The sequence below is a fragment of the Mobula hypostoma genome, chromosome 8, assembly GCF_963921235.1.
Source record: "Mobula hypostoma chromosome 8, sMobHyp1.1, whole genome shotgun sequence".
NCBI lineage: Eukaryota > Metazoa > Chordata > Chondrichthyes > Myliobatiformes > Myliobatidae > Mobula > Mobula hypostoma.
In genome coordinates this window covers 28551312-28578269 of record NC_086104.1, presented here as the reverse complement: position 1 = coordinate 28578269, position 26958 = coordinate 28551312, and the positions used below count along the sequence as shown (strand labels likewise).

Below are 26958 nucleotides of genomic sequence, written 5' to 3'. Positions count from 1 at the left end.
ACCTCCAGGGTGTCCCAGTTAAAGTGATGTCCTTCTCGGTCTGTGCCTTGGAGCAAAGCGGTGGGGCTCTCATTCACCTGCTGCCCTTCTCAACCTTGCCGGTTGAGGTTACAGGCTTGGCTGGGGTGCTGAAGTGCACAGCATTTTGTAATGGGCCACTGCAGCCACTGCACAGATGGTGGAGGGAGGGAATGTTAAGGATGGTGGATGTGATGCCAATCAAGGGGATGGTTTTGTCACGGATGGTGTTGAACTTCCTTTTAGATATATGATGCAGAGGCACCAGATACAATTTTAACCAGATTTATGGACCATAAAAAAATGTGCGCAATTCCACTAGACTTATGATGTACATAGCAAGATGGTTCTTTCTCTTTTGTAGTCTGTGCTCTGCATATCACTATCAGTATGCTATCGCTTAAAACATGAGATATGTTACTTTAGTAGTCAGAATGTTCACTTTTTCAGTAAGGAAACACACATACCAGGTGTCGGTTTTTGAGGTAAATATTCCTTCCATGAAGGCTTCTGGTGGCATCCACTTCACTGGGAGCATAGCACGGCCACCCTTCCTGTAATAACTCGCCCTGCAGTGTCAAACAACAAAGAACTGTCAATCTCATAGTCGTTAAAGGTTTCTGTCCCTGCATGCCTGCCATGCAGAACTGCTGTCAGATCAGAGAGGTCAACCCCTGTGCATTCCTGAGGTTTGGATGCTGCTTGGCCTCGGACATTGTGGTTTTGGGGTCTTGTTCAGCACGCCTGACAAGCATTGATACGGAGGTAAAGCTGGGTGTGGTGCTTTGTCTTCTGTCTAAACTATCAGCAGGTTTTAAATGCCTATAAACGTTCATAGATATTGATGTTCAATGTGAATAAAGTAAATAATATAAAAATTAAAAAAGATATTTTAAAAGTAACAGGTTAATTATCACATAAACCACTTAAATATAATTAAGCCATTCATCTAAATCAAAAGAACTGCAAGAAATTATCTATCCTTCCTCTGAGCCCCCACAGCTACAGGCCTGGAATCCTAGTGGAACCAATCGAGTGTCAGATCATGCAGCCGATCTGAATGACACAATATCTGGGAGGCAATCGGTCGGCCAATGTGGTGAAGACCAACTGATGAGAGACCAGACTTTTCTGCGGGACTCTGGAATTCACTTGCCAGGCAAATCTGTCTGTAATTCCGAGCCTCACAGTGCAGGCACCATAGTCCAGGATTTACTTTGGTTCCAGTGGTTGAAAACCAATATATTGCACTTAATCTTCTGGCAAGATTAAGTGCAATATAGTACATTTGGACAGATGGTCAGAGCAGTCAACAGGTCCAATAATTTTCTTGGGTACAAATGAAATGAAGAGTCAGATACATATAGTTCTCTTGTGTTCAATTCAAGTTGCCTCATTATAGGAAGAATGTGGAGGCTTTGGAAAGGGTATGGAAGAGGTTTAGCAGAATGCTGCTTAGATTATAGGGTGTGGACTATAAAGGGAGAGACTGGATAAACCCAGGTCATTTTTTCTGGAGGGTCAGAACCTGATAGAAGTTTCTAAAATTATCAGTGGCTGAGATAGGTTTAGAGACCTTACTTTTTCTCTCCAGGGAGACTTGACAAATATTACAGAATATGCATTTAAGGTGAGAGGGCAGAAGTTTAAAGAGGGTGTGTAGGGTCAGTTTTTGTTTACTTGGAGACTGGTAGGTACCTGGAACAGGTTTCCAGGGGTAGTAGTGAAAGCAGATATGAAGGTGGTCTCCAGGGGTTTTAGATGAGCATACAAAAGTGCAGGGAGTAAAGGATATAGCTAGAAGGGATTTGGTTTAATTTGGCACAGACACTATGGCCAAAGGGCCTTTTCTTGTAAACACGAGGAATTCTGCAGATGCTGGAAATTCAAGCAATACACATCAAAGTTGCTGGTGAACGCAGCAGGCCAGGCAGCATCTCTAGGAGGAGGTACAGTTGACGTTTCAGGCCAAGACCCTTTCAGGACTAACTGAAGAAAGAGCTAGTAAGAGATTTGAAAGTGGGAGGGGGAGGGGGAGATCCAAGAACTGGACAGGTGATTGGCAAAGGGGATGTAAGAGAATCATGCGACAGGAGGCCCAGGGAGAAAGACAAGGGGGGGGGGGAACCCAGAGGATGGGCAAGGGTTATAGTCAGAGGGATAGAGGGAGAAAAAGGAGAGAGAGAGAGAAAGAATGTGTGTATATAAATAAATAACGGATGGGGTATGAGGGGGAAGTGGGGCATTAGCGGAAGTTAGAGAAGTCAATGTACATGCCATCAGGTTGGAGGCTACCCAGACGGAATATAAGGTGTTGTTCCTCCAACCTGAGTGTGGCTTCATCTTTACAGTAGAGGAGGCTGTGGATAGACATATCAGAATGGGAATTCTTGTGCTGCACTGTTCTATGCTCTTGTCAATAGAGTTCATTTAACATAAACTCTATTGTATGTGTGGTTATTTTTGCAGACAACAAAATTAGCAGCCAATAAATTCTTGTGTAGTTATTTTCCCCAGAATTAAAAGAAAATACACCGCCTCCCTAAAACTGTTTAAAAACACAAAACAAATTGTGAATGTATTGGATTCCAGAGACTTTTGGCAAGAAATGAGCAATATAACACAAGAGGGTAGCAGATTCCTCCTGATGAGAGGTGCAGGCAAAGGAACGTGCAGGGAATTTTGAGGAGCAGCTCCTTGTACAGAGGCAATGATGGCAGGATGTTGTCAGGGATATATATCTGTAAGACCATGAGTTTTCCCTCCATGAATCTGTGTCAATTTGTGAACCCTGGCAATGCAGCAAAGTACCCCTTCTAGCTCTGAATGTAGAATTCACATTTATCAAAGATGGACAGGTCCCCAGTTTATTGATGAACAAAGGTTCTGAACTTAAAGAGGGGTAACTTTGAAGGTATGAGACGTGAATTAGCTAAGATAGACTGGCAAATGACACTTAAAGGATTGACGGTGGATATGCAATGGCAAGCATTTAAAGGTTGCATGGATGAACTACAACAATTGTTCATCCCAGTTTGGCAAAAGAATAAATCAAGGAAGGTAGTGCACCCGTGGCTGACAAGAGAAATTAGGGATAGTATCAATTCCAAACAAGTAGCATACAAATTAGCCAGAGAAAGTGGCTCACCTGAGGACTGGGAGAAATTCAGAGTTCAGCAGAGGAGGACAAAGGGCTTAATTAGGAAGGGGAAAAAAGATTATGAGAGAAAACTGGCAGGGAACATAAAAACGGACTGTAAAAGCTTTTATAGATATGTAAAAAGGAAAAGACTGGTAAAGACAAATGTAGGTCCCCTGCAGACAGAAACAGGTGAATTGATTATGGGGAGCAAGGACATGGCAGACCAATTGAATAATTACTTTGGTTCTGTCTTCACTAAGGAGGACATAAATAATCTTCCAGAAATAGTAAGGGACAGAGGGTCCAGTGAGATGGAGGAACTGAGTGAAATACATGTTAGTAGGGAAGTGGTGTTAGGTAAATTGAAGGGATTGAAGGAAGATAAATCCCCAGGGCCAGATGGTCTGCATCCTAGAGTGCTTAAGGAAGTAGCCCAAGAAATAGTGGATGCATTAGTGATAATTTTTCAAAACTCGTTAGATTCTGGACTAGTTCCTGAGGATTGGAGGGTGGCTAATGTAACCCCACTTTTTAAAAAAGGAGGGAGAGAGAAACCGGGGAATTATAGACCGGTTAGCCTAACGTAGGTGGTGGGGAAACTGCTGGAGTCAGTTATCAAGGATGTGATAACAGCACATTTGGAAAGCGGTGAAATGATCGGACAAAGTCAGCATGGATTTGTGAAAGGAAAATCATGTCTGACGAATCTCATAGAATTTTTTGAGGATGTAACTAGTAGAGTGGATAGGGGAGAACCAGTGGATGTGGTATATTTGGATTTTCAAAAGGCTTTTGACAAGGTCCCACACAGGAGATTAGTGTGCAAACTTAAAGCACACGGTATTGGGGGTAAGGTATTGGTGTGGGTGGAGAATTGGTTAGCAGACAGGAAGCAAAGAGTGGGAATAAACGAGACCTTTTCAGAATGGCAGGCGGTAACTAGTGGGGTACCGCAAGGCTCAGTGCTGGGACCCCAGTTGTTTACAATATATATTAATGACTTGGATGAGGGAATTAAATGCAGCATCTCCAAGTTTGTGGATGACACGAAGCTGGGTGGCAGTGTTAGCAGTGAGGAGGATGCTAAGAGGATGCAGGGTGACTTGGATAGGTTGGGTGAGTGGGCAAACTCATGGCAGATGCAATTTAATGTGGATAAATGTGAAGTTATCCACTTTGGTGGCAAAAATAGGAAAACAGATTATTATCTGAATGGTGGCCGATTAGGAAAAGGGGAGGTGCAACGAGACCTGGGTGTCATTATACACCAGTCATTGAAAGTGGGCATGCAGGTACAGCAGGCGGTGAAAAAGGCGAATGGTATGCTGGCATTTATAGCGAGAGGATTCGAGTACAGGAGCAGGGAGGTACTACTGCAGTTGTACAAGGCCTTGGTGAGACCACACCTGGAGTATTGTGTGCAGTTTTGGTCCCCTAATCTGAGGAAAGACATCTTTGCCATAGAGGGAGTACAAAGAAGGTTCACCAGATTGATTCCTGGGATGGCAGGACTTTCATATGAAGAAAGACTGGATGAACTGGGCTTGTACTCGTTGGAATTTAGAAGATTGAGGGGGGATCTGATTGAAACGTATAAGATCCTAAAGGGATTGGACAGGCTAGATGCAGGAAGATTGTTCCCGATGTTGGGGAAGTCCAGAACGAGGGGTCACAGTTTGAGGATAGAGGGGAAGCCTTTTAGGGCCGAGATTAGGAAAAACTTCTTCACACAGAGAGTGGTGAATCTGTGGAATTCTCTGCCACAGGAAACTGTTGAGGCCAGTTCATTGGCTATGTTTAAGAGGGAGTTAGATATGGCCCTTGTGGCTACAGGGGTCAGGGGGTATGGAGGGAAGGCTGGGGCGGGGTTCTGAGTTGGATGATCAGCCATGATCATAATAAATGGCGGTGCAGGCTCGAAGGGCCGAATGGCCTACTCCTGCACCTATTTTCTATGTTTCTATGTAATTATGACTTGTGTAACACATTGCCAAGCAGAGAAGCATTATACTTAGCATTTCTTAGCAGAGAGAGTCGGCAAGGTTCCAGTGCTAGGGAAACGCTGATTTTTGACTTTGGATCAATGTAGGTACTTGTAGTTGGTTGCCTTCCAACCAATCACAAGACTTTACACTGCTGTCGTAGCCAAAAATCAGAGTCATCCTAAGGTCACTGTTTTCGTATTTTGGGTGAGTCTATTTGAGGTTCATTTCACAGAGCACTGTGCAGAGCTCTTGTCCATGACTGCAGGAGAGACATAGCTGATTCAGTAAAAAGCACTTGTCTGGAGCCGTCAGAATCATCGATTTCTCTGACAGAGAACAGGGCCTGTTAGTATTCTGACCAATGTAACTGAAAATCCTGCCAGAGGCAAATTTGCATTACTGTTGGCAGCATTTAGTTGAACTGGATGCCAGGATTAGTATTAAAGTTCATATATTTCTCATAGATACAAATCTATCTTTATTATGAAAAGGCACGCACAAAAGTAGTTAATGTCATGTTAACACAATTTACATTTGAGCATGCCATTTTTTGAAACAGTATTAATATTTAATTCCTTACATGTGTCCAGATGGATTTTTTTCTCAAGAAAGAGTAAAGACACACCACTGTGTCTAATTGCATTCTACATTTCTGCTCTGTAACAAGTTCCTGGCAAACATAATGTACAGTTATCCCAGAACAGAAGTAATTTTGATAAACATTTCTTCCTCTAAGACACCAAAGTGCTCCAGTCATTTTGTTCGGCACATAAAGTTCCAGCATTGCCATTTCATTTTGGGATAATAGTGTAGATATTAGCTCAGTTACTTAGAAGGGTTTATACCTCTGTACCTCTGCTTGATACAAAATTCCACTAAACATCTTTGCACTCATGTTCCATTACACATTGAAAGTTTCTGCAAATAAGATGACTGTTCCTGAACATAGAAACACTACAGCACAGTACAGGCCCTTCAGTCCACGAAGTTGTGTCGAACGTTTAACCTACTCTCAGATCAATTTAACCCTCCCCCCCCCCCCATAACCTTCCAATTATTCTTTCAAACATCTGCCTATCTAAGAGATTTTTGAATATCTCAACTGCATCGACCTCTATCACCCTGGCTGGCCATTCTCTGTAAGAAAAAAACTTACCTCTGATATCCTCTCATATCACCTTAAAATTGTATTAGCCATTTTTGTCCTGAGAAAAAGGCACTGGCTGTCCACTCTGGCTATGCTTCTAATCATCTCTTACATTCCTGTCAAGTCACCTCATATTCTCTATCACTCCAAAGAGATAAGCCCTAGCTCACTTAACCTTTCTTCATAATACATGCTCTCTACTCCAGACAACATCCTGTTAGAACTTGTCTGCACCTTCTCTAGAGCTTCTACAGCCTTCCGATAAAAGAGATGACCAGTAGCAAACACAAATAGTAATGTTAACGTGTTGTCATTTTAAACAAAACATGGGTCATAATCTAAATTGAGAAGACGTTGACTGGTACAATGAAATGAAGAAAGATGGAACTGATTCACAATAGAAGCAATTCTAATATGCTCTGGGTCACTGTTCCTCTCATTTTTGCATTGGTTTTTGGTATTCATCTGGTTTACATTGTCTTTTCTTGTCAACATATACCAGGTGACCAACACAGGATATTGTATTTAGTTACTGATCCATTAGTGATTTTTTTTTGTTTCTGAACAGCAAATGACACTGAGATCGGGGTGGGGAAATAAGGTTTGAAAATAATCATGAGAAGTTTGGCGAGCAGGAGTAAATTGGGAAGATTGGTGAAGAAATGTTGATTGGAATTCAGTGCCTATGCATAAAAAGGGGAAGTTAAGGAAAATACGAAACGTCTGAGCTGGATCATACTGATCTTTAGCCAGTGGTTTGCACTGGAGATCAGATGCTAATCTACCTGACTCAGCAGAGTCTATATCGCTCCTCACAACTGAGCTGAAGGATTGAATACACTTTGAGATCTTTACACCAGGCATCTAGAGTGGCCCTATTTATTTGAATAGAAACACTAACCTTCATTAAAAAGAGTGGAGAGCAGAAACAGTGTTGGAAAATGGGAAGTATTAAGAGGAAGTGACCAAGGGCTGAAAAAAGATGGAATCTGATACAAGAGGACAGTGGATCATGGTATAAGGAGAAGGAAGTGAGGAAGAAAACCAGACTGAGGAATATGTAGCTGATGTGCAGATCAAGAGGGCAAGGATGGGGAAGAGAAGCGATCATGGAGTCAATGGGAAGAGGGAAAACAAAGGGGGTGGTTACCAGAAGTTAGAGATGTCAACGTTCATGTCATCAGGTTGGAGACTATCAAGGTGGAAAAGAGTCGCAGAGCACTTCAGCACAGAAACAGGACCTTTCGTCTATACTGAACTGTTTTTCTGCCTAGTCCTGTCGACCCACACTCAGACCATAGTCTTCCATACCTGTCATCCGTGTGCCCATCTAACCTTCTCTTAAATGTTGCTACTGAACCTGCATCCACCACCTCTGTTGGCAGATCGTTCTACATTTGCACCACCCAATGAGTGGATAGTTTCCCCCTCAGGACCCCCTTAAATATTTCACCTTTCATGTACGGGGTCTTTCTTTTTTTTAATGTTAAATTTAAAATGGCTTCTTTGTTATGTTATACTGGGGAATGCTTCTTTATTATGTTAAATGCTGAGGAAGTCTCTAGCTAGACAGTTGCTTGGGTTAGTACAGATAGCAGGGTGCTATCAGCCGATGGGTGTTCATGTATCGTTTTGTTTTCGGATGATAATGCTGTATCATATGACTGGGAACGGGGTTTTTGGGGGGAGTTGGAGGAGAGACAGGGAGGACGGTGGACGGGGGTTTTTGGGGGGAGTTGGAGGAGAGACGGGGAGGATGGTGGACGGGGTTTTGACGGGGAGTCGGAGGAGAGACGAGGAGGACAGTGGACGTGTGGAAAGGCTCCGGTTGATCACTTCGGGTGGTCCTGAGCCGTGAGTTGACAGGATCCGGGTGGTCGTCAGGAATCTATTGAGCTCCAACGGTTGCGCGTGAAGAACTTGGACTTTGTTAAGTCTCGGCACCTTTTTTTTCATTACTTCCTTTTCTGTATCGAATTTATATTAATGTCATAGAATTAGTAATATCTATAAAGTGTACTTGGTAAAATGTACTGGGTGTGCTGGCTGACGATTGATGTTTGGGATTGATTCGGGCAGTAACTGACTCCGTGGGAAGTGTTGAGGCAGGTGCTGGGTGGGATTTCCCCTAGACATATATGAGCCAATATAACTGAGCGTTACATTCATACTAAACCTGTAGTTCTAGTTTTACATAACCTCAGGGGAAAACACCTGCATGTATTTACCCTACTTATACCTCCCATAATTTTGTATACTTCTGTAAGATCTCCCTCATTCTCCTACGCTCCAAGGAATAACCTACTTCAGCTTTCCTTTAACTCAGATCCTCAATTCCCGGCAAAATCCTTGCAAATTTTCTCTGCACCTTTTCAAGAATATTAGATGACGTTCTTCTAGTCTGCAACTAGTTTTGATTTGGCAGTAGAGGAGGCTGTGGACAGGCAAGTGGGTGTGGGGAAGTGGAATTATACTAGTTGGTTACTAGGAGATCCTGACTATCATGGGGGCAGAGTGAAGATGCCCGATGAAAAAATCTTCTGATCTGCATTGGCCTTCACTGATGCAGAGGAATTCAGTGGTTGGTAAGTTGCTGGAGAAGCTCCTGAGAGGGAGGACTTATGAACATATGGAGAGGCATAATATGATTAGGAATAGTCAGCATGGCTTTGTCAAAGGCAGGTCATGCCTTACAAGCCTGATTGAATTTTTTTGAGGATGTGACTAAACACATTGATGAAGGTAGAGCAGTGGATGTAGTGTATATGGATTTCAGCAAGGCATTTGATAAGGTACCCCATGCAAGGCTTATTGAGAAAGTAAGGAAGCATGGGGTCCAAGGGGACATTGCTTTGTGGATCCAAAATTGGCTTGCCCGCAGAAGACAAAGAGTGGTTGTAGATGGGTCATATTCTGCATGGAGGTCGGTGACTAGTGGTGTGCCTCAGGGATCTGTTCTGGGACCTCTTCTCTTCGTGATTTTTATAAATGACCTGGATGAGGAAGTGGAGGGATGGGTTAGTAAGTTTGCTGATGACACAAAGGTTGGGGGTGTTTTGGATAGTGTGGAGTGCTGTCAGAGGTTACAGCAGGGCATCGATAGGATGCAAAACTGGGCTGAGAAGTGGCAGATGTAGTTCAACCCAGGTAAGTGTGAGGTGATTCATTTTGGTGGGTCAAATATGATGGCAGAATGTAGTATTAATTTTAAGACTCTTGGCAGTGTGAAGGATCAGAGGGATCTTGGGGTCTGTGTCCATAGGACACTTATAGCTGCTGCACAGGTTGACTGTGTGGTTAAGAAGGCATACAGTGTATTGGCCTTCATCAACTGTGGGACTGAGTTTAAGAGCCGAGAGATAATGTTACAGTTGTAAAGAACGATGGTCAGTACCCACTTGGAGGACTGTGCTCAGTTCTGGTCACCTCACTACAGGAAGGATGTGGAAACCATAGAAAGGGTGCAGAGGAGATTTACAAAGATTTTGCCTGGATTGGGGAGCATGCCTTATGAGAATAGGTTGAGTGAACTTGGCCTTTTCTCCTTGGAGCGATGGAGGATTAGAAGTGATCTGATAGAGGTGTATAAGATGATGAAAGGCATGGATCCTGTGGATAGTCAGAGGCTTTATCCCAGGGCTGAAATGGCTAACATGAAAGGGCACAGTTTTAAGGTGCTTGGAAGTAGGTACAGAGAGAATTCTGGCTTCTCCCTTCTTTCTTTCCAGTCCTGATGAAGGGTCTTGACCCAAAATGTTGACTGTCCATTTCCCTTATATATCGTCTGGGTAGCCTCCAACTTGGTAGCATTTCCCCTTCTGGTAAAAAAAAAATCCCTGGCCCTCCTTTCTCCTATTCCCCACTCTTGCCTCTTACCTCTTCTCACCTGCCTATCACCTCCTCTTTCCCTTTCTCCTATGGTCCACTCTCCTCTCCTATCAGATTCCTTCCTCTCCATCCCTTGACCTTTCCCACTTACCAGCCTCACCTATCATCTTCTAGTTATCCTCCTTCCTTCTTCCCCGCCCCCACTTTTCATTCTGGTGTCTTCCCCCTTTCTTCCCAGTCCTGAAGAAGGGTCTCAGCTCACCACATCAACTGTTCATTCATTTGCATGGATGCTGCCTGACCAGTTGAGTTCCTCCTGCACTTTGTGTGTTGCTCTGGATTTCTCAGCATTTGCGGCCTTTCTTGAGTCTTTAATTATTTATCAGCCGTCTCTGTGCAGTTAGGAGGCTGGACCTACTGACAGGATGAGCTAACAGTACTAGGAGCTGTGGGATAGTTCTTAACCTTAGCCACTTGTGGATTCATTACCTTTGTATCAGTGAGGCTGGCAGAACATTAGGAGCCACACTGCAGCAAAACTAAAACACAACCGCAGGCTATGCAGGCACAGACTGGGTCCAGTGAGATCCAGTTTAAAACCTGTCGAGGATGATAAATAAATATTTTTTTCATAGTATTTCACCTGGAACTGAATTCTAGTCATAATTGGGCAGCATGGTGGTGTTGTTGGTAGCACAGCACTTTAGTGTACAGGCGACCTGAGTTCATTTCCCGCCGCTGTTGGTACGTTCTCCCCATGACCGCGTGGGTTTCCTCCAGGTGTTCCGGTTTCCCTCCACGGTGCAAAGATGTACTGCTTGATCACTATAAATGGTCCCGTGGTTAGGCTAGGATTAAATCAGGGGATTGCTGGGTGGGAAGGCTTGAACCATTCCATGCTGTATCTAAATAAAATAGTGTGAAATTAATCTTATTGGTCATCATCGGAGCCACAAAGACTGAAGATGGATCTTCTGGAATCTGGAGCCAAAACCTAAATTACTGGAGTGGGCCAAGGAGCATCAGAACAAGGTTGATGTTTTTGTCAAAACCCCTTCATCTGCACTTCCTGTCTGCATTAGTGTTATAGTACTAATAAGTTATCTTGGCACTGAAAAAGATCAGTATTGTAGCTGGTGCCAGAATAGCTGAAATGCTGGGAAAGAAATGAAAATCTGTGTTTGTTTACATTTGAGAAGAATGTCCTGAAAGAGGATCTTATTATTAGCAACCAAGTTCCTATTGCAGCATTTTTGTCTTTGTTCCGTGTAGTCTTCTCCATGACAAATTCACATATTTATAAGGATGTCATGCTGTAATTAATTTCTCCAGCTAGTGGCAGTATTGCAGCACCTTAGTTCCGTGTCTGTTGGCTTCTCAGCTTGCAGTTTGCTGCAAAGTATCATGCACTGTATCATATTTGGTTACTTTTAATTATGTTGATACTGTATCAGGTAAAGTGTTATAAAAGAAAAAGGACTGAAAGCACAGTTTTAAATTAATGAGTGGATATTATTTGCTTGTCATAATCCAATTACACTGGCTTCCAGAACAGCTTCAGCCGAAGTCGTATTTGATCTTGACTCTGTATGTAATACTGTCTAATAAAGGCAGTAGTTCACAAAGTTTCCTTTTCAGGAAATTCGTATAGCAGGAATTTTACCACATAGCTTTGCTGATATTTTGAGGTATAAAATTGCTAATGTTACTGAAGCACAAATGTGAAAACTGTCCTTGTTTGCTTAATAATTAAGAACAGGCAGAACTATTATAATTGCTTTACCTGCATTATCAAACATGGTCTACTATGGCCAATCACTGTACATATCAGAATATTATTTTACCAATCAATTTTAATCCTAAAATCTCTGAATGTGAACTATAGTAATGAAAATTCTCAACAATTACCTGTATATATCACGAGCCATTCCAAAATCTCCAATCTTAGCCACTCTTCCTGAACCTTTGAAAGTAAGCAGGCAATTTCTTGCAGCTATATCCCTGCCAATGAATAAAACACAGACAAGTAAATTTTTCCCCCTGGTTTTCCCTCAGTTCTTTATCTTTTTTCCCTGAAGGAATTAACTCATACTTGAGTAGGTTCCCAGCAGTTATCTGGTGTCTCAATTATTCTTTACAGTGAAGGGGAATAAGTTTTTCAGTTTAGGAAACTTGAAAGGATTCTGTCATCCTGCCTTATCTGGTAACCACACAAATGCACACATTAAGGATCACTGGACAGTAATTTCTTACAAGGGTTAAGCTTTTTTTGATAATCCCAGCCTGGATTAGAAGATAAATAATGACCCAAAAGTTAGTTTGGCCTGATCTTATACCTAGGGATAAATCAGATTATAGATAAAAAAAAATTCTGATTTGCGGATTTAATAATAGGCCAGACAATCGAAGAATGAGGAGGCCCTGAAAGGTGAGATTAGGGAGTTAGGCGCCAAGTTAAAGGACAGGACCTCCAGGATAGCAATCTCAGGATTGCTACCAGTGCCACATGCAGGTGGGTTTAGAAATAGTAAGATAGCACAGATCAACACGTGGCTGAAGACATGGTGCAGGAGGGAGGGCTTCAGATTTATAGATAATTGGGCAGTTTTCCAGGGAAGATGGGACCTTTCTGGCGGGACAGTTTACATCTGAACCGGAGGGGGACAAATATTCTTGCAGGTAGGTTTGCTAGAAAGGCTCCAGTGGATTTAAACTAGATACAAGGGGGAAGGGGAACCAGAGTGTAGGAACAGATGTAGGGGAGAAGGAAGAAAAAGGAGAAAGTAAAGTTGTTTGCACCGTTAGTGATAAACAGAGAGTCAGAGGTGGAAAATTTCTTAAATGCATTTATTTTAATGCTAGGAGCATTTTAAGAAAGATGGATGAGCTTAGAGCATGGATTGATACCTGGAAATATGATGTTGTAGATATTAGTGAAACGGTTGCAGGAGGGGAGTGATTGGCAACTAAATATTCCTGGATTTCATTGCTTCAGGTGTGATAGAATTGGAGGGACAAGAGGGGGAGGTGTTGCATTGCTTGTCAGAGAAAATATTACAGCGGTGTTCTGGCGGGATAGATTAGAGGGCTCATCTAGGGAGGCTATTTGGGTGGAATTGAGGAATGGGAAAGGTGTAGTAACACTTATAGGGGTGTATTATAGACCACCAAATGGGGAGCGAGAATTAGAGGAGCAAATTTGTAAGGAGATAGCAGATATTTGCAGTAAGCACAAGGTTTTGATTGTGGGAGATTTTAATTTTCCACACATTGACTGGGAAGCCCATACTGTAAAAGGGCCGGATGGTTTGGAGTTTGTAAAATGTGTATGTGTGCAGGATAGTTTTTTACAGCAATACATAGAGGTACCAACTAGTGAAGGGGCAGTGTTGGATCTTCTGTTAGGGAATGAGATAGGCCAGGTGATGGAGGTTTGTATTGGGGAGCACTTCGGGTCCAGTGATCATAATGCCATTAGTTTCAATATAAATATGGAGAAGGATAGGTCTGGACCCAGGGTTGAGATTTTTGATTGGAGAAAGGCCAACTTTAAGGAGATGCGAAAGGACTTAGAAGGAGTGGATTAGGACAGTTTGTTTTATGGGAAGAATGTAATAGAGAAATGGAAGTCATTTAAAGGTGAAATTTTGAGGGTAGAGAATCTTTATGTTCCTGTTATGTTGACGGGAAAGGTTAAAAGTTTGAGAGAGCCATGGTTTTCAAGGGATATTGGAAACTTGGTTCGGTAAAAGAGAGATATCTACAATAAATATAGGCAGCATGGAGTAAGTGAGGTGCTCAAGGAATATAAAGAAGGTAAAAAGAATCTTAAGAAAGAAATTAGAAAAGCTGAAAGAAGATACGAGGCTGCTTTGGCAAGTAAGGTGAAAACAAATCCAAAGGGTTTCTACCATTATATTAATAGCAAAAGGATAGTGAGGAATAAAATTGGTCCTTTAGAGAATCAGAGTGGACAGCTATGTGTGGAGCCAAAAAAGATGGGGGAGATTTTAAACAATTTCTTTTCTTCGGTATTCACTAAGGAGAAGGATATTGAATTGTGTAAGGTAAGGGAAACAGATAGGGAAGTTATGGAAACTATGATGATTAAAAAAGATGAAGTACTGGCGCTTTTAAGGAATAAAAAAGTGGATAAGTCTCTGGGTCTTGACAGGATATTCCCTTGGACCTTGAGGGAAGTTAGTGTGGAAATAGCAGGGGCTCTGACAGAGATATTTCAAATATCATTAGAAACGGGGATGGTGCCAGAGGATGGTGTACTGCTCATGTTGTTCCATTGTTTAAAAAGGGGTCTAAGAGTAAACCTAGCAATTACTGGCCCCTGAGTTTGATGTCAGTGGTGGGTAAATTGATGGAAAGTATTCTTAGAAATGGTATATATAATTATCTGGATAGACAGGGTCTGACTAGGAACAGTCAACATAGATTTGTGCGTGGAAGGTCATGTTTGACAAATCTTATTGAATTTTTTGAAGAGGTTACTAGGAAAGTTGACGAGGGTAAAGTGGTGGATGTTGTCTATATGGACTTCAGTAAGGCCTTTGACAAGGTTCCACATGGAAGGTTAGTTAGGAAGGTTCAATCGTTAGGTATTAGTATTGAAGTAGTAAAATGGATTCAGCAGTGGCTGGATAGGAGACACCAGAGAGTAGTGGTGGATAACTGTTTGTCAGATTGGAGGCCGGTGACTACTTGATGTGCCTCAGGGATCTGTACTGGGTCCAATGTTGTTTGTCATATATATTAATGATCTGGATGATGGTGTGGTAAATTGGATTAGTAAGTATGCAGATGATACTAAGATAGGTGGAGTTGTGGATAATGAAGGAGGTTTTCAAAGACTGCAGAGAAATTTAGGCCAGTTAGAAGAGTGGGCTGAAAGATGGCAGATGGAGTTTAATGCTGATAAATGTGAGGCGCTACATTTTGGTAGGACTAATCAAAATTGGACATACATAATAAATGCTAGGGCATTGAAAAATGCAGTAGAACAGAAGGATCTAGGAATAATGGAGCATAGTTCCCTGAAGGTGGAATTTCATGTGGATAGGGTGGTGAAGAAAGCTTTTGTTATGCTGGCCTTTATAAATCAGGGCATTGAGTATAGGAGTTGGGATGTAATGTTAAAATTGTACAAGGCATTGGTGAGGCCAAATTTGGAGTATTGTGTACAGTTCTGGTCACTGAATTATAGGAAAGATGTCAACAAAATAGAGAGAGTACAGAGAAGGTTTACTAGAATGTTACCTGGGTTTCATCATCTAAGATGCAGAGAAAGGTTGAACAAGTTGGGTCTTTATTCTTTGGAGCGTAGAAGGTTGAGGGAGGACTTGATGGAGGTATTTAAAATTATGAGGGGGAATAGATAGAGTTGACGTGGATAGGCTTTTTCCATTGAGAGTAGGGGAGATTCAAACAAGAGGACATGAGTTGAGGTTTAAAGGACAAAAGTTTAGGGGGTAACGTGAGGGGGAACTTCTTTACTCAGAGAGTGGTAGCTGTGTGGAACGGGCTTCCAGCAGAAGTGGTCGAGGCCGGTTCGACATTGTCATTTAAATTTAAATTGGATAGCTATATGGACAGGAAAGGAATGGAGGGTTATGGGCTGAGTGCAGGTCGGTGGGACTAGGTGAGAGTAAGCATTCAGCATAGACTAGAAGGGCCGAGATGGCCTGTTTCTGTGCTGTAATTGTTATATGGTTATATAATGCCTCTACAATATTCTCATGGTAAAAGTGAAAAGGCAAGTTTTATTGCTCATAGCTTATGATGATAAATTATTCATGAAACGCTGAGGATGTGAGGAGTGATTTTAAATCCTAATATCTAAAATATGTCTATTATAGATTACCCATGAATATCTCAGTGAAAGACGGCAAAGTGGAGTAATGCAAAATTTACAGGTGGAACTCAATGCAGATTATTAGCATGATCTTATTAAATTATGCAGCAATCTCAAAGGATTTATGATTTCCTCCTCATTTTCTTAAATTCTTCACAGTTTTGAGTTAAGACAGTCCAGTGCTTTGCTTTTCCTAGTGTGGTCAGATGGAAGTAAAAGTATGGTTGTTAAATATAACCATTCTGCCTTTTTATTTGATCTTCAGAAGGACGTCAGTGGAGACCATTGGTTAATTTACATGATTTATCCAGTCACTACTAAAGATTTACAATCATATAGGTATGTCATCTTCACCATCATTTATTCAGGAAAATGTAGCACTATCTAGAGAACTTGCATAGCATTGATAAATTAATCCAAACACAAGAACAAATGGTTTGGGATAAATTATCAGTGAACTGATGTTGGCAGATGTCTGCAATGTAATTAAACAATTGCACACTTTCATTTGAGAAAGCAGGTTATAATGAAAACTTGTGCTGTAACAGCTGAAATGGGATCCTGCCAGGTTCCCTCAGCATGGTTTAGTTGGTCAAACTCTCATTTTAAGTTGCTGTCCAGGATTTCAGTACAAGATCTATGCTAGCACTTCATGCGCCTTCTGAAGGAACTACATTAACGTGGTTCAGATATTAAGATTTCACTTTCAACCCAGAAAGAGCTGGAATTACTTGATGAGAAGTATAGAATCAGAATTTACCTGGTGAGTAAAACAACATCAAGGACTCATTCAGGAAGAGAAACTCCAATTGGGGCATTATGTTAATAAGTAATCCATTTAAAATTAATAATTTAGTGTGATGAATGATGATACACAGAACTTCATGCATAACAAATTGTTTCAATGGTAAAACAGCTGCCAGGTGATCAGAGTTTTATTGCATGTACTAAAATAATTTTATGAGGTTCTCTTGATTTGATAAAAAATTTCTTTATATTAGAACATCGTGCAAGTCACTTTGATATACAAGTAAGATAAATAAAGGAAATCAGTGAATTTTAACATCTGTTGTTAGGAAACTAACAGCATTGTAATTAAGTATAGATTGAATGAATATTTTGAAACTTTTCAGGTGATTAGAGCAAATCAATATAGAACTGTAAAAGGTATGGTATACCTGACAAACTCAACTAAACTTTTTTAACTAAAATAATTGATAGAGTAACATCTGCTCTTGTGATTTGGATGTTCATTTGATTAGAAGGTCTCATAAGACACTGTTGTCAACAGCCAAAATTTGTGGAATTGTGGACAGTTTATTGATCTAGCTGGGGAATTAGATGTGTGGCACAATTATTCACCATATTTATAAACAACTTGCAACAAAGGAAATAAGAAAATTTTATAGTCTGCCAGTGCAGCAAATATCATTATCATTCAAGACGATGTAGATACAAACAAGACCTTACTAAGAAATTTAAGAAGGATAAAACAGAATAATTTCAGAAGGCAATAAGCCAGGAATGAAGTGCCAAAAAAGCTTGGTGGGGGTGGGTTTGAGATGAGGGTGAGAGATTATTTATCCAAGTACTTAGATAATCAAAATGCCATCACTTGGTACAGAGCAAATCAAATAGTCAACAAAATCTTGGGTAATGGCCTTTATATCAAAAGACTGCAGTACAATGGGACAGAAGTAAAGATTCCCCACTTACACAAAACTTCGTTAGCAACATGACAGCATTGTGAACAGATCATATCTCATGGACAATGCATTGGTCTTGGAGGAAGTACAAAGGTTACTCACTAGAATGATACTGAACTCCAAAGTTTAAATCAAGGGAGGAGATTAAAGAAACAAGTGTATATATGCTTTCTGCAGGGATTCCTCCCCCTGCAATTCCCTTGTCCATTCGTCCCACCGCACTAATCTCCTTCCAGACACTTACCTCTGCAAGTGGCAGAAGTGCTACCCCTGCCCATATACTCCACCCTCACCTCCATTCAAGGCCCTAAGCAGTCCTTCCAGGTGACGCAACACTTCACCTGTGAACCTGCTGGGTTCATCTATTGTGTCTGGTGCTCCCAATGTGGTCTCCTCTACACTGCTGAGACCTATTGTCAAGCACCTCTGCACCATCCACCAGAAGTGGGACTTCCCAGTGACCAAACATTTTAATTCCCATTCTCATTCCCGTTCCAACGTGTCGATCCATGGCATTCTCTTGTGCCAGGATGAGGCCTCCCTTAGTGTGGAGGAGCAACACCTTATATACCATCTGGTACCTCCAAACTAATGGCATGAATATCAATTTCTCCTCCTGGTGAACAGCTTCTCTCCCCCTTCTATTCCCCATCTAACCTTTGACTTCTCATTCGCCTATTATTTCCTCCTGGATCTCCTCCTTCTTCCTTTTCTCCTATTGTCCACTCTACTCTTCTATCAGATTCCTTCCCCTTCATGCTTGACCTTTCCCGCCCAGCTGGGTTCACCTATCAACTTCCAGCTAGCCTATTTCTCCTCTCCCCACCTTTTTATTTTGGCATTTTTCTCCTTCCTTCTCAGTCTTGAAGAAGGATCTCTTCAAGATCCTGAAACGTTGACTGTTTACTCTTCCTCATTAATGCTGCCTGACCTGCTGAGTTCCTCCAGCATTCTGTGTGTGCCGAAGTGTATACACCGTCAGCCATTAGGCCACATTTGTTTGAATGTGCCAGATCATCTGGAATTGCCATTGACAGGTGCAATTCTTTCAAACATACTTCATGAATATTTCTTAAAATGAATTTGCTACACAGAGCAGCCTTGGCCTGATCAGCGAGGTCCTGAACATAGTTAGACCTCAAGCAATGTAATAGGATTACTTGGGCAGACCAAAGCAAATTCTGCTGACAAGTCATTGTGAATACTCCAGAGTGATGACAAAGGCATGCCCTCAGCTTTGGCATCTCGCAAAGTTGTTAATGACATTCAGAATCACTGCAAAACTTCAAAATTAAAGAAACTAAAATAACTCGTAAAAAACAATAAACAGATTCCAGGCAGTAATAATTAGAAGAAACATGTTTCTTCATTTCCAACTTCTGGGCCAAATGGGATATACCCCAAGTTACTATGGAAAGTGAGGGAGAAGATTGCCGGTCCACTTGTGATGATCTTTGTATTCTCACTGGCCACAGGAGTAGTGCTAGAAGGTTGGAAGTTTATTCTTTGTTATTCTTCTTGCAAATGTTATTCTTTTGTTCAAGAAAGGTAATTGAGATGATCCTGGGAATTATAGACCTGCAAGTCTTGTATCACTGGAGGGCAAACTATTGAAAAAGATTCTTAAACACATTCTTAAACACAGGATTTACAAGCATTTGGAAAAGCATAATCTGATTAGGGATAGTCAGCATGGCTTTGTGAGGGGCAGGTCATGCTTCATGAGCTTGATTAACTTTGTCGTGTAAGTCATAAATTGACGGAAGAAGAGTGGTTGTAGATGGAGTGTATTCCACCTGGTGGTCTGTAGCTTTTAGCAGGGATCTGTCTTGGACCTTTGCTCTTTGTGACTTTTATAAATGGCTTACATCAGGAAGCTGAGGGTGGGTTTGTAAGTTTGCAGATGATACGGTGGTTGGTGGATAGTGTAGAAGAGTGTCATAGGTTACATTGGGACATTGATAGGATGCAGAGCTGGGCTGAGAAGTGGCAGATGGAGTTCAATTGGGAAGTTCAAACTTGAAGGCAGAGTATAAGGTTAGTGGCAGGATTCTTAGCAGTGTGGAGGAACAGAGGGGTCTTGGTGTTCACAGATCTCTCAAAGTTGTCATGACTTGATAGAGTAATTAAAAAGGCATATGGTGTGTTGGCCTTTATTAATCAAGGGACTGAGTTCAACAGCAGCCGCACTCAGAGTATGCTGTTCTGTTTTGATTGCTTGAAGAACATGCATTTTTAGAAAAGGAGCAGAGGAGATTTACTGGAATGCTGTCTGGTTAGAGAGCACATCTTCTGAGGAAAGTTTGAGAAAGCTAGGGATTTTCTCTTTGGTGTAGAGGAGGATAAAAAGTGACTTGATAGAAGTTATAAGATGACAAGAAGCATAGACAGAGTGGACAGCTAATACCTATTTCCCAGGGAGGAAATGGTTAATGCAAGGAGATGGGAGGAAAGCAGAGGGGGAAATGTCAGAAGTGGCTTGATTACACACAGAGCGTTGTCAGGTGTAGTGGTAGATACCGATTCATCAGGGATATTTAAGAGACTCTTGGGTAGGCACATGGATGAAAGAAAAGTGAAGGGCTATGTGGGAAGGAAGGATTAGATTGATCTTGGAGTTGGTTAACATGTTGGCACAACATCATGGGCTGAAGAACCTGTACTGTGGTCTAACGTTCTTCCTTGCAACAGTGAATTCTGCATTGGAGTGAAGCTGTGTGTCAGGGTGCAGACTGTTCAGTATCCATACTGGAACACAGGAAGAAATCACTGGCACAATCCATGATTTCTGTATTCTTGTGGTAGTCGTGGTGTTGCCACCATCTAGGAGGGTAATTACTAGTATTTAGGAGAGTAAATGCCACACATTTATATGAAACTGCTGCTAAAACCCAGTTAAATCCATGTTCATTGATCAGCCCTAATCTCAATGAGTGCAAGAACAGTCCCAACATGACTAAATTACCCATTCTTGTGTGTTGTGTACTCTGCTTTCTTCCTTTCCCCCACTGTCTACTTGTACTTCACTTTCTCTGTAGTTATTACATTTTATTCTGTATTACTTTATCTCGTAATGCCGGAGTGATTTCTTAAGGTTGTCATCACTGGGGCATGGCAGATAGTGGAGCGAAGCTCATGTTAAATGCTATTCAATACTCCCGATGGCATGTGTCTCAAATAGCCTTTGACATCCTAGCTCCTGGCCTTCATGTGTTGCTTAGCTACTAAGCCCAGTGGAGCCATTTCCACTGACAGGAAAAGGGGCAAAGGCAGGTTACTGATACCTTAAAACCAGACGCTTTGGGCAGATGGGGCTTGTTAGCTGTGGTTGCCAGCTCACCGAGAAGCAAAACTGATCCCAAACCTATGCTGCCTTGCAACTATGTCCATTCAAGGGAAAGGCTTCAGGAGTAAACTTGAATGAACAATCTGGAGCTGGAGTCACTAAGGTAGTCTTACGTTGAGTCCAACGCTGACTGGCAACTCCTGCAATGCTGTATTGGTCTCTGCCATTCTTTTGGGTTCATCAGATGCGTGGAGAGGGGCAGCTTGCTATAAAAGCAACTGCTTGCTCTCTATATTGTGCTTCCCTGACTTGCACGTCTAGACAGCTAGAACGTAACATCTATGGTCAACCCTGACCAACAGAAAGCCTTGCAATGACTTCATCTTCATGAACAGCATGCAAGACAAGCTATTCACTGGAACTTAGTACATGTGAAAATAATGAACCAATTCTATTTCCAATACTTTGTGGTAAGAGGTTTTTTTTTCTTCCTTTCATCATAATATATTTTTTTAAGTTCACAAACCATGAGGTAGTGTTGCAGCTCTATAAAACCCCGGTTAGACCCCACTGGGATTATTGTATACTGTTCTGGTTGCCTTATTACAGGAAGGATATGGAAGCTTTCGAGAGGGTGTGCAGATGAGATTTACCAGGATGCTGTCTGATTTAGAAAGCATATCTCATGAGAATAAGTTGAGTGAGCTAGAGATTTTCTCTTTAGAAACATAGAAAACCTACAGCACAATACAGGCCCTTCGGCCCACAAAGTTGTGCCAAACATGTCCCTACCTTAGAAATTATTAGGTTTACCCATAGCCCTCCATTTTTCTAAGCTCCATGTACCTACCCAAAAGTCTCTTAAAAGACCCTATCATGTCTGCCTCCACCACCGTTGCCGGCAGCCTATTCCACGCACTCACCACTCTCTGCGTAAGAAACTTACCCCTGACATCTCCTCTGTACCTACTCCCCAGCACCTTAAACCTGTGTCCTCTTGTGGCAACCATTTCAGCCCTGGGGAAAAAGCCTCTAACTATCCACACAATCAATGCCTCTCATCATCTTATACACCTCTATCAGGTCACCTCTCATCCTCCGTCACTCCAAGGAGAAAAGTCCGAGTTCACTCAACCTGCCTTCATAAGGCATGCTCCCCAATCCAGGCAACATCCTTGTAAATCTCCTCTGCACCCTTTCTATGGCTTCCACATCCTTCCTGTAGTGAGGTGACCAGAACTGAGCACAGTACTCCAAGTGGGGTCTGACCAGGGTCCTATATAGCTGCAACATTACCTCTCGGCTCCTAAATTCAATTCCACAATTATTGAAGGCCAATACATCGTATGCCTTCTTAAAGACAGAGTCAACCTGCGCAGCTGTTTTGAGTGTCCAATGGACTTGGACCCCAATATCCCTCTGATCCTCCACACTGCCAAAAGTCTTACCATTAATACTATATTCTGCCATCATATTTGACCTACCAAAATGTAACACTTGACACTTATCTGGGTTGAATTCCATCTGCCACTTCTCAGCCCAGTTTTGCATCCTATCCATGTCCCACTGTAACCTCTGACAGCCCTCCACACTATCCACAACACCTCCAACCTTTGTGCCATCAGCAAACTTACTAACCCATCCCTCCACTTCCTCATCCAGGTCATTTATAAAAATCATGAAGAGCAAGGGTCCCAGAACAGATCCCTGAGGCACACCACTGGTCACCGACCTCTATGCAGAATATGACCCATCTACAACCACTCTTTACCTTCTGTGGGCAAGCCAGTTCTGGATCCACAAAGCGATGTCCCCTCGGATCCCATGCCTCCTTACTTTCTCAATGAGCCTTGCATGGGGTACCTTATCAAATGCCTTGCTGAAATACATATACACTACATCTACTGCTCTTCCTTCATCAATGTGTTTAATCACATCCTCAAAAAATTCAATCAGGCTTGTGAGGCATGACCTGCCCTTAACAAAGCCATGCTGATTATTCCTAATCATATTATACCTCTCCAAATGTTCATAAATTCTGTCTCTCAGGATCTTCTCCATCAACTTACCAACCACTGAAGTAAGACTCACTGGTCTATAATTTCCTGGGCTATCTCTACTCCCTTTCTTGAATAAAGAAACAACATCTGCAACCCTCCAATCCTCTGGAACCTCTCCCGTCCCCGTTGATGATTCAAGGATCATCACCAGAGGCTCAGCAATCTCCTCCCTTGCCTCCCACAATAGCCTGGGGTACATCTCATCAGGTCCCGGTGACTTATCCAACTTGATGCTTTCTAAAAGCTCCAGCACATCCTCTTTCTTAATATCTACATGCTCAAGCTTTTCAGTCTGCTGCAAGTCATCACTACAATCACCAAGATTCTCTTCCATAGTGAATACTGAAGTAAAGTATTCATTAAGTTCCTCCAGTTCCATACACACTTTCCCACTGTCACACTTGATAGGTCCTATTCTTTCACGTCTTATCCTCTTGCTCTTCAGATACTTGTAGAATGCCTTGGAGGTTTCCTTAATTCTGCCTGCCAATGGCCCCTTCTGGTGCTACTAATTTCATTTTTAAGCTCCTTCCTGTTAACCTTATAATCTTCTAGATCTCTAACATTACCTAGCTCTCTGACTCTTTTCTAAGCTTTTCTTTTCTTCTTAACTAGATTTATTACAGCCTTTGTACATCACAGTTCCTTTCCCCTACCATAACTTCCTTGTCTCATTGGAACTCCACAAAAATATCCCCTGAACATTTGCCACATTGCTTCCGTACTTTTCCCTGAGAACATGTTTCCAATTTAAGCTTCCAATTTCCTGCCTGATAGCCTCATAATTCCCCTTACTCCAATTAAACACTTTTCTAACTTGTCTGTTCCTATCTCTCTCTAATGCTATTGTAAAGGAGATAGAATTATGATCACTATCTCCAAAATGCTCTCCCACTGAGAGCTCTGACACCTGATCAGGTTCATTTCCAAATACCAAATCAAGTACAGTCTCTCCTCTTGTAGGCTTATCTACATATTGTATCAAGAAACCTTCCTGAACACACCTGGCAAACTCCACCCCATCTAAACCCCTTGCTCTAGGGAGATGCCAATCGATATTTGGGAAATTAAAATCTCCCATCATGACAACTCTGTTATTATTAGACTTTTCCAGGATCTGTTTCCCTATCTGCTCCTCGATATCCCTGTTACTATTGGGTGGCCTATAAAAAACACCCAGTAAAGTTATTGACCCCTTTCTGTTCCTAATCTCCACCCACAGAGACTCCGTAGACAATTCCTCCACGATGTCCACCTTCTCTGCAGCCGTGACACTATCTCTGATCAACAGTGCCACACCCCCACCTCTTTTGCCTCCCTCCCTGTCCTTTCTGAAACATCTAAAACCCGGTACTTGAAGTAACCAATCCTGTCCCTGAGCCATCCAAGTCTCTGTAACAGCCACCACATCATAGCTCCAAGTACTGATCCACACTCTAAGCTCATCTGCTTTGTTCACAATACTCCTTGCGTTAAAATAGACACATCTGAGCGCGTCCCTTCTCTATCACCTGCCCATCCTCCCTCACATATCCTCCTTTGGAGTGAAAGAGTATGGCAGGTGGTTTGATAGAAGTGTACAAGATGATAAAAGGCATAGATCGAATTGACAGCCAGAGACTTTTTCCCAGAGCAGAAATAGCTAACACAAAGGGGAATAATTATAAGGCGACTGGAGGAAAGTATAGGGAGGATGTTAGAGGCAAGTTTTCTTTTAAACACAGAGATTGGTGGCTGCATGGAATCCCCTGCCAGGGGTGGTGGTAGAGGCAGATATATTTAGGACAAGTACGAAACTCTTAGATAAGCATATGGATGATAGCAAAATTGAGGGTTATGTAGGAGGGAAGGAATAGGTTAATCTTATAATAGGTTATAAGTGTGGCATTACATTGTGGCCCAAAGAGCTTGTACTGTGATGGAGTGTTTTATGGTCTATATTAAATTTCAAATGGGTGGATTGTATCATGACAGTGATACCATTTTCCAATTCCCAATAAATGTTTTCACCCACATAAGGGAGCTTGTAGGTTGGAATTTCCAAGGTTTAAACCAGCACATGTTCAGTTTACAAAAGATAGCCTCCTACAAAAAAAAAATTACCTTATGCACTTAAATCTAAATGAACATTTCTTTAGGGAATGTGCGTAAAATATGAGTTTATTTATCTAACTTCAGAATAGGCTTATGACAAATGATTAGAACTATAATCCACCTGCTGATTCCTGACATAAAAATGATGCCAGTATTCAGTATTCCTATTGTTGATCTAATGCATTCACTTACCACATTGCCCTTACAATACAGGACATGATTTTTGTGTTTTTTTAAAATTAGAGATATAATTTTAGCTTATTTATTCTTTGATCTTTTGAATGTAGTTTTGGATGTTCTGTAATGTGTTGATGATCAGAACTGGTAACAATTCAGTAGTGTTTTTTTTCTGGCAATTTTTTTTTATCAGAAAACTCAATCTTGGTTTACTAAAAGAATTCTGAAATTGAGGTCACCTGCATTAATCAAAAATTCTTTGCTATGTGATTTCAGTAGGTTATTAGTATAACAGGAAAGTCAATTCAAAAAGAAACATGGCACAGAAATAATGCAAGATAGCACAACTTCATCCATTCCTAGAGTGAATATAGAGGAAGTTTTCATCACGTCCACCTCAGGATGAAAGCAGAATATATCTGTTTCATTTCTTGTAAAGCAATGTAACAGTAAAAAGTCCCATTATAAGGATTATCAGAAACATACACAATTGGATAGCATTCAGTGATCCTGCTTGCCTAGCTTGTGGTTACTTACCGATGAATGAAGTGGTTTTCCTCCAAATACTGGCAGCCCCGAGCAATGTCACGAGCCACATTCAGCAAGTCCAGCATGCTGAGAGTTGATGGCTGCCCCTGTGATATCAAAGGACATTTGATAAGTAGTTTTAACCGAGAAAGTATAAAACTGGCATGCTGTCAGCAGAAGCGATATGTAAGAATAATGTGCAATGCTGTCTCATGTTGCCTGCTTTGTAAGAACCAGGTATCCTTACAAGGGCAATGGAAATCTTACTGTAAGAACAGAACATACAATATAAGAGATGTTTAATTTCATACCTGTCCGTAGTCACTTCTGTCAAAATTACAATGTAAGTATGCAAGAGGGTGACAAGCTTCAGTCCCAATAAAATCCAAAAAACATTTAATTGCTTTGGTTACCAAGTGTACTACAGATTCTACTGGTGTTTGCAGCTCTCCAATTTCTTAGCAAACTCTTTATTTCTTGAATCACTAATTTTGATGATCAGGAATCATCAGCATTATTCAGAAAATGTTATGTTTTGCTCACCAGTTCTACATTGTCAAGGTTAAGATCTGACCCAGTGTCACTTGATCGATATTACAAGATCAATATTCCTACAAATTTTATCAATTTAAAATAACTTCAAGAATCACATTGCAGAATCCACATTCTTCTCAACACAAAATTAATGTTGCTCAAGCTTAAGCACAATTAGACATAGCACACAACTTTTGACTGTTAGTGACAGGTTCTACCATGCTATGGTGACAGTAATAATATTATATGAACATAAAGTTCACTATCTCACTTACCTTCACTTTAAACCTTGTATACAACTAATACTGCACTGTGGCACAGCTAACAGAACCACTGTCTCACAGCAACAAAGAGCTGGGTTCAATTCCAGTCTTGGTTAGTGCTTATGGGAAGTCTGCATGTTATTTCAGTGACTGTGCTGGCTTCTTCTGGGAGCTCTGTTTTTCTCACACATCCCAAAGACATTCAGACTCATTAGTTAGTTGGTCACTAGTAAACTATCGCTAGTATATAAGTGAGTGGTAGAATCTGGGGGAGTTGATGAGAAAGTGGGGAGAATAACGGATTGGGATTAGTGTAGGATTAATTTT

General features: G+C 41.5%; 1 protein-coding gene across 3 annotated transcripts in view; it reads right to left on the bottom strand.

The window, feature by feature from the left end:
• Positions 1-26958, bottom strand: part of LOC134350426 (ALK tyrosine kinase receptor-like) — a 1308522-nt gene that overhangs the window by 18985 nt on the left and 1262579 nt on the right. For all 3 annotated transcript variants that reach the window (XM_063055604.1, XM_063055603.1, XM_063055605.1), the window contains 3 exons: positions 25844-25941; positions 12029-12121; positions 486-587 (listed from right to left, as the gene is read on the bottom strand). In XM_063055604.1, the coding sequence (XP_062911674.1) occupies positions 486-587; positions 12029-12121; positions 25844-25941 (293 nt within the window). The remainder of the gene's footprint in view (positions 1-485; positions 588-12028; positions 12122-25843; positions 25942-26958) is intronic.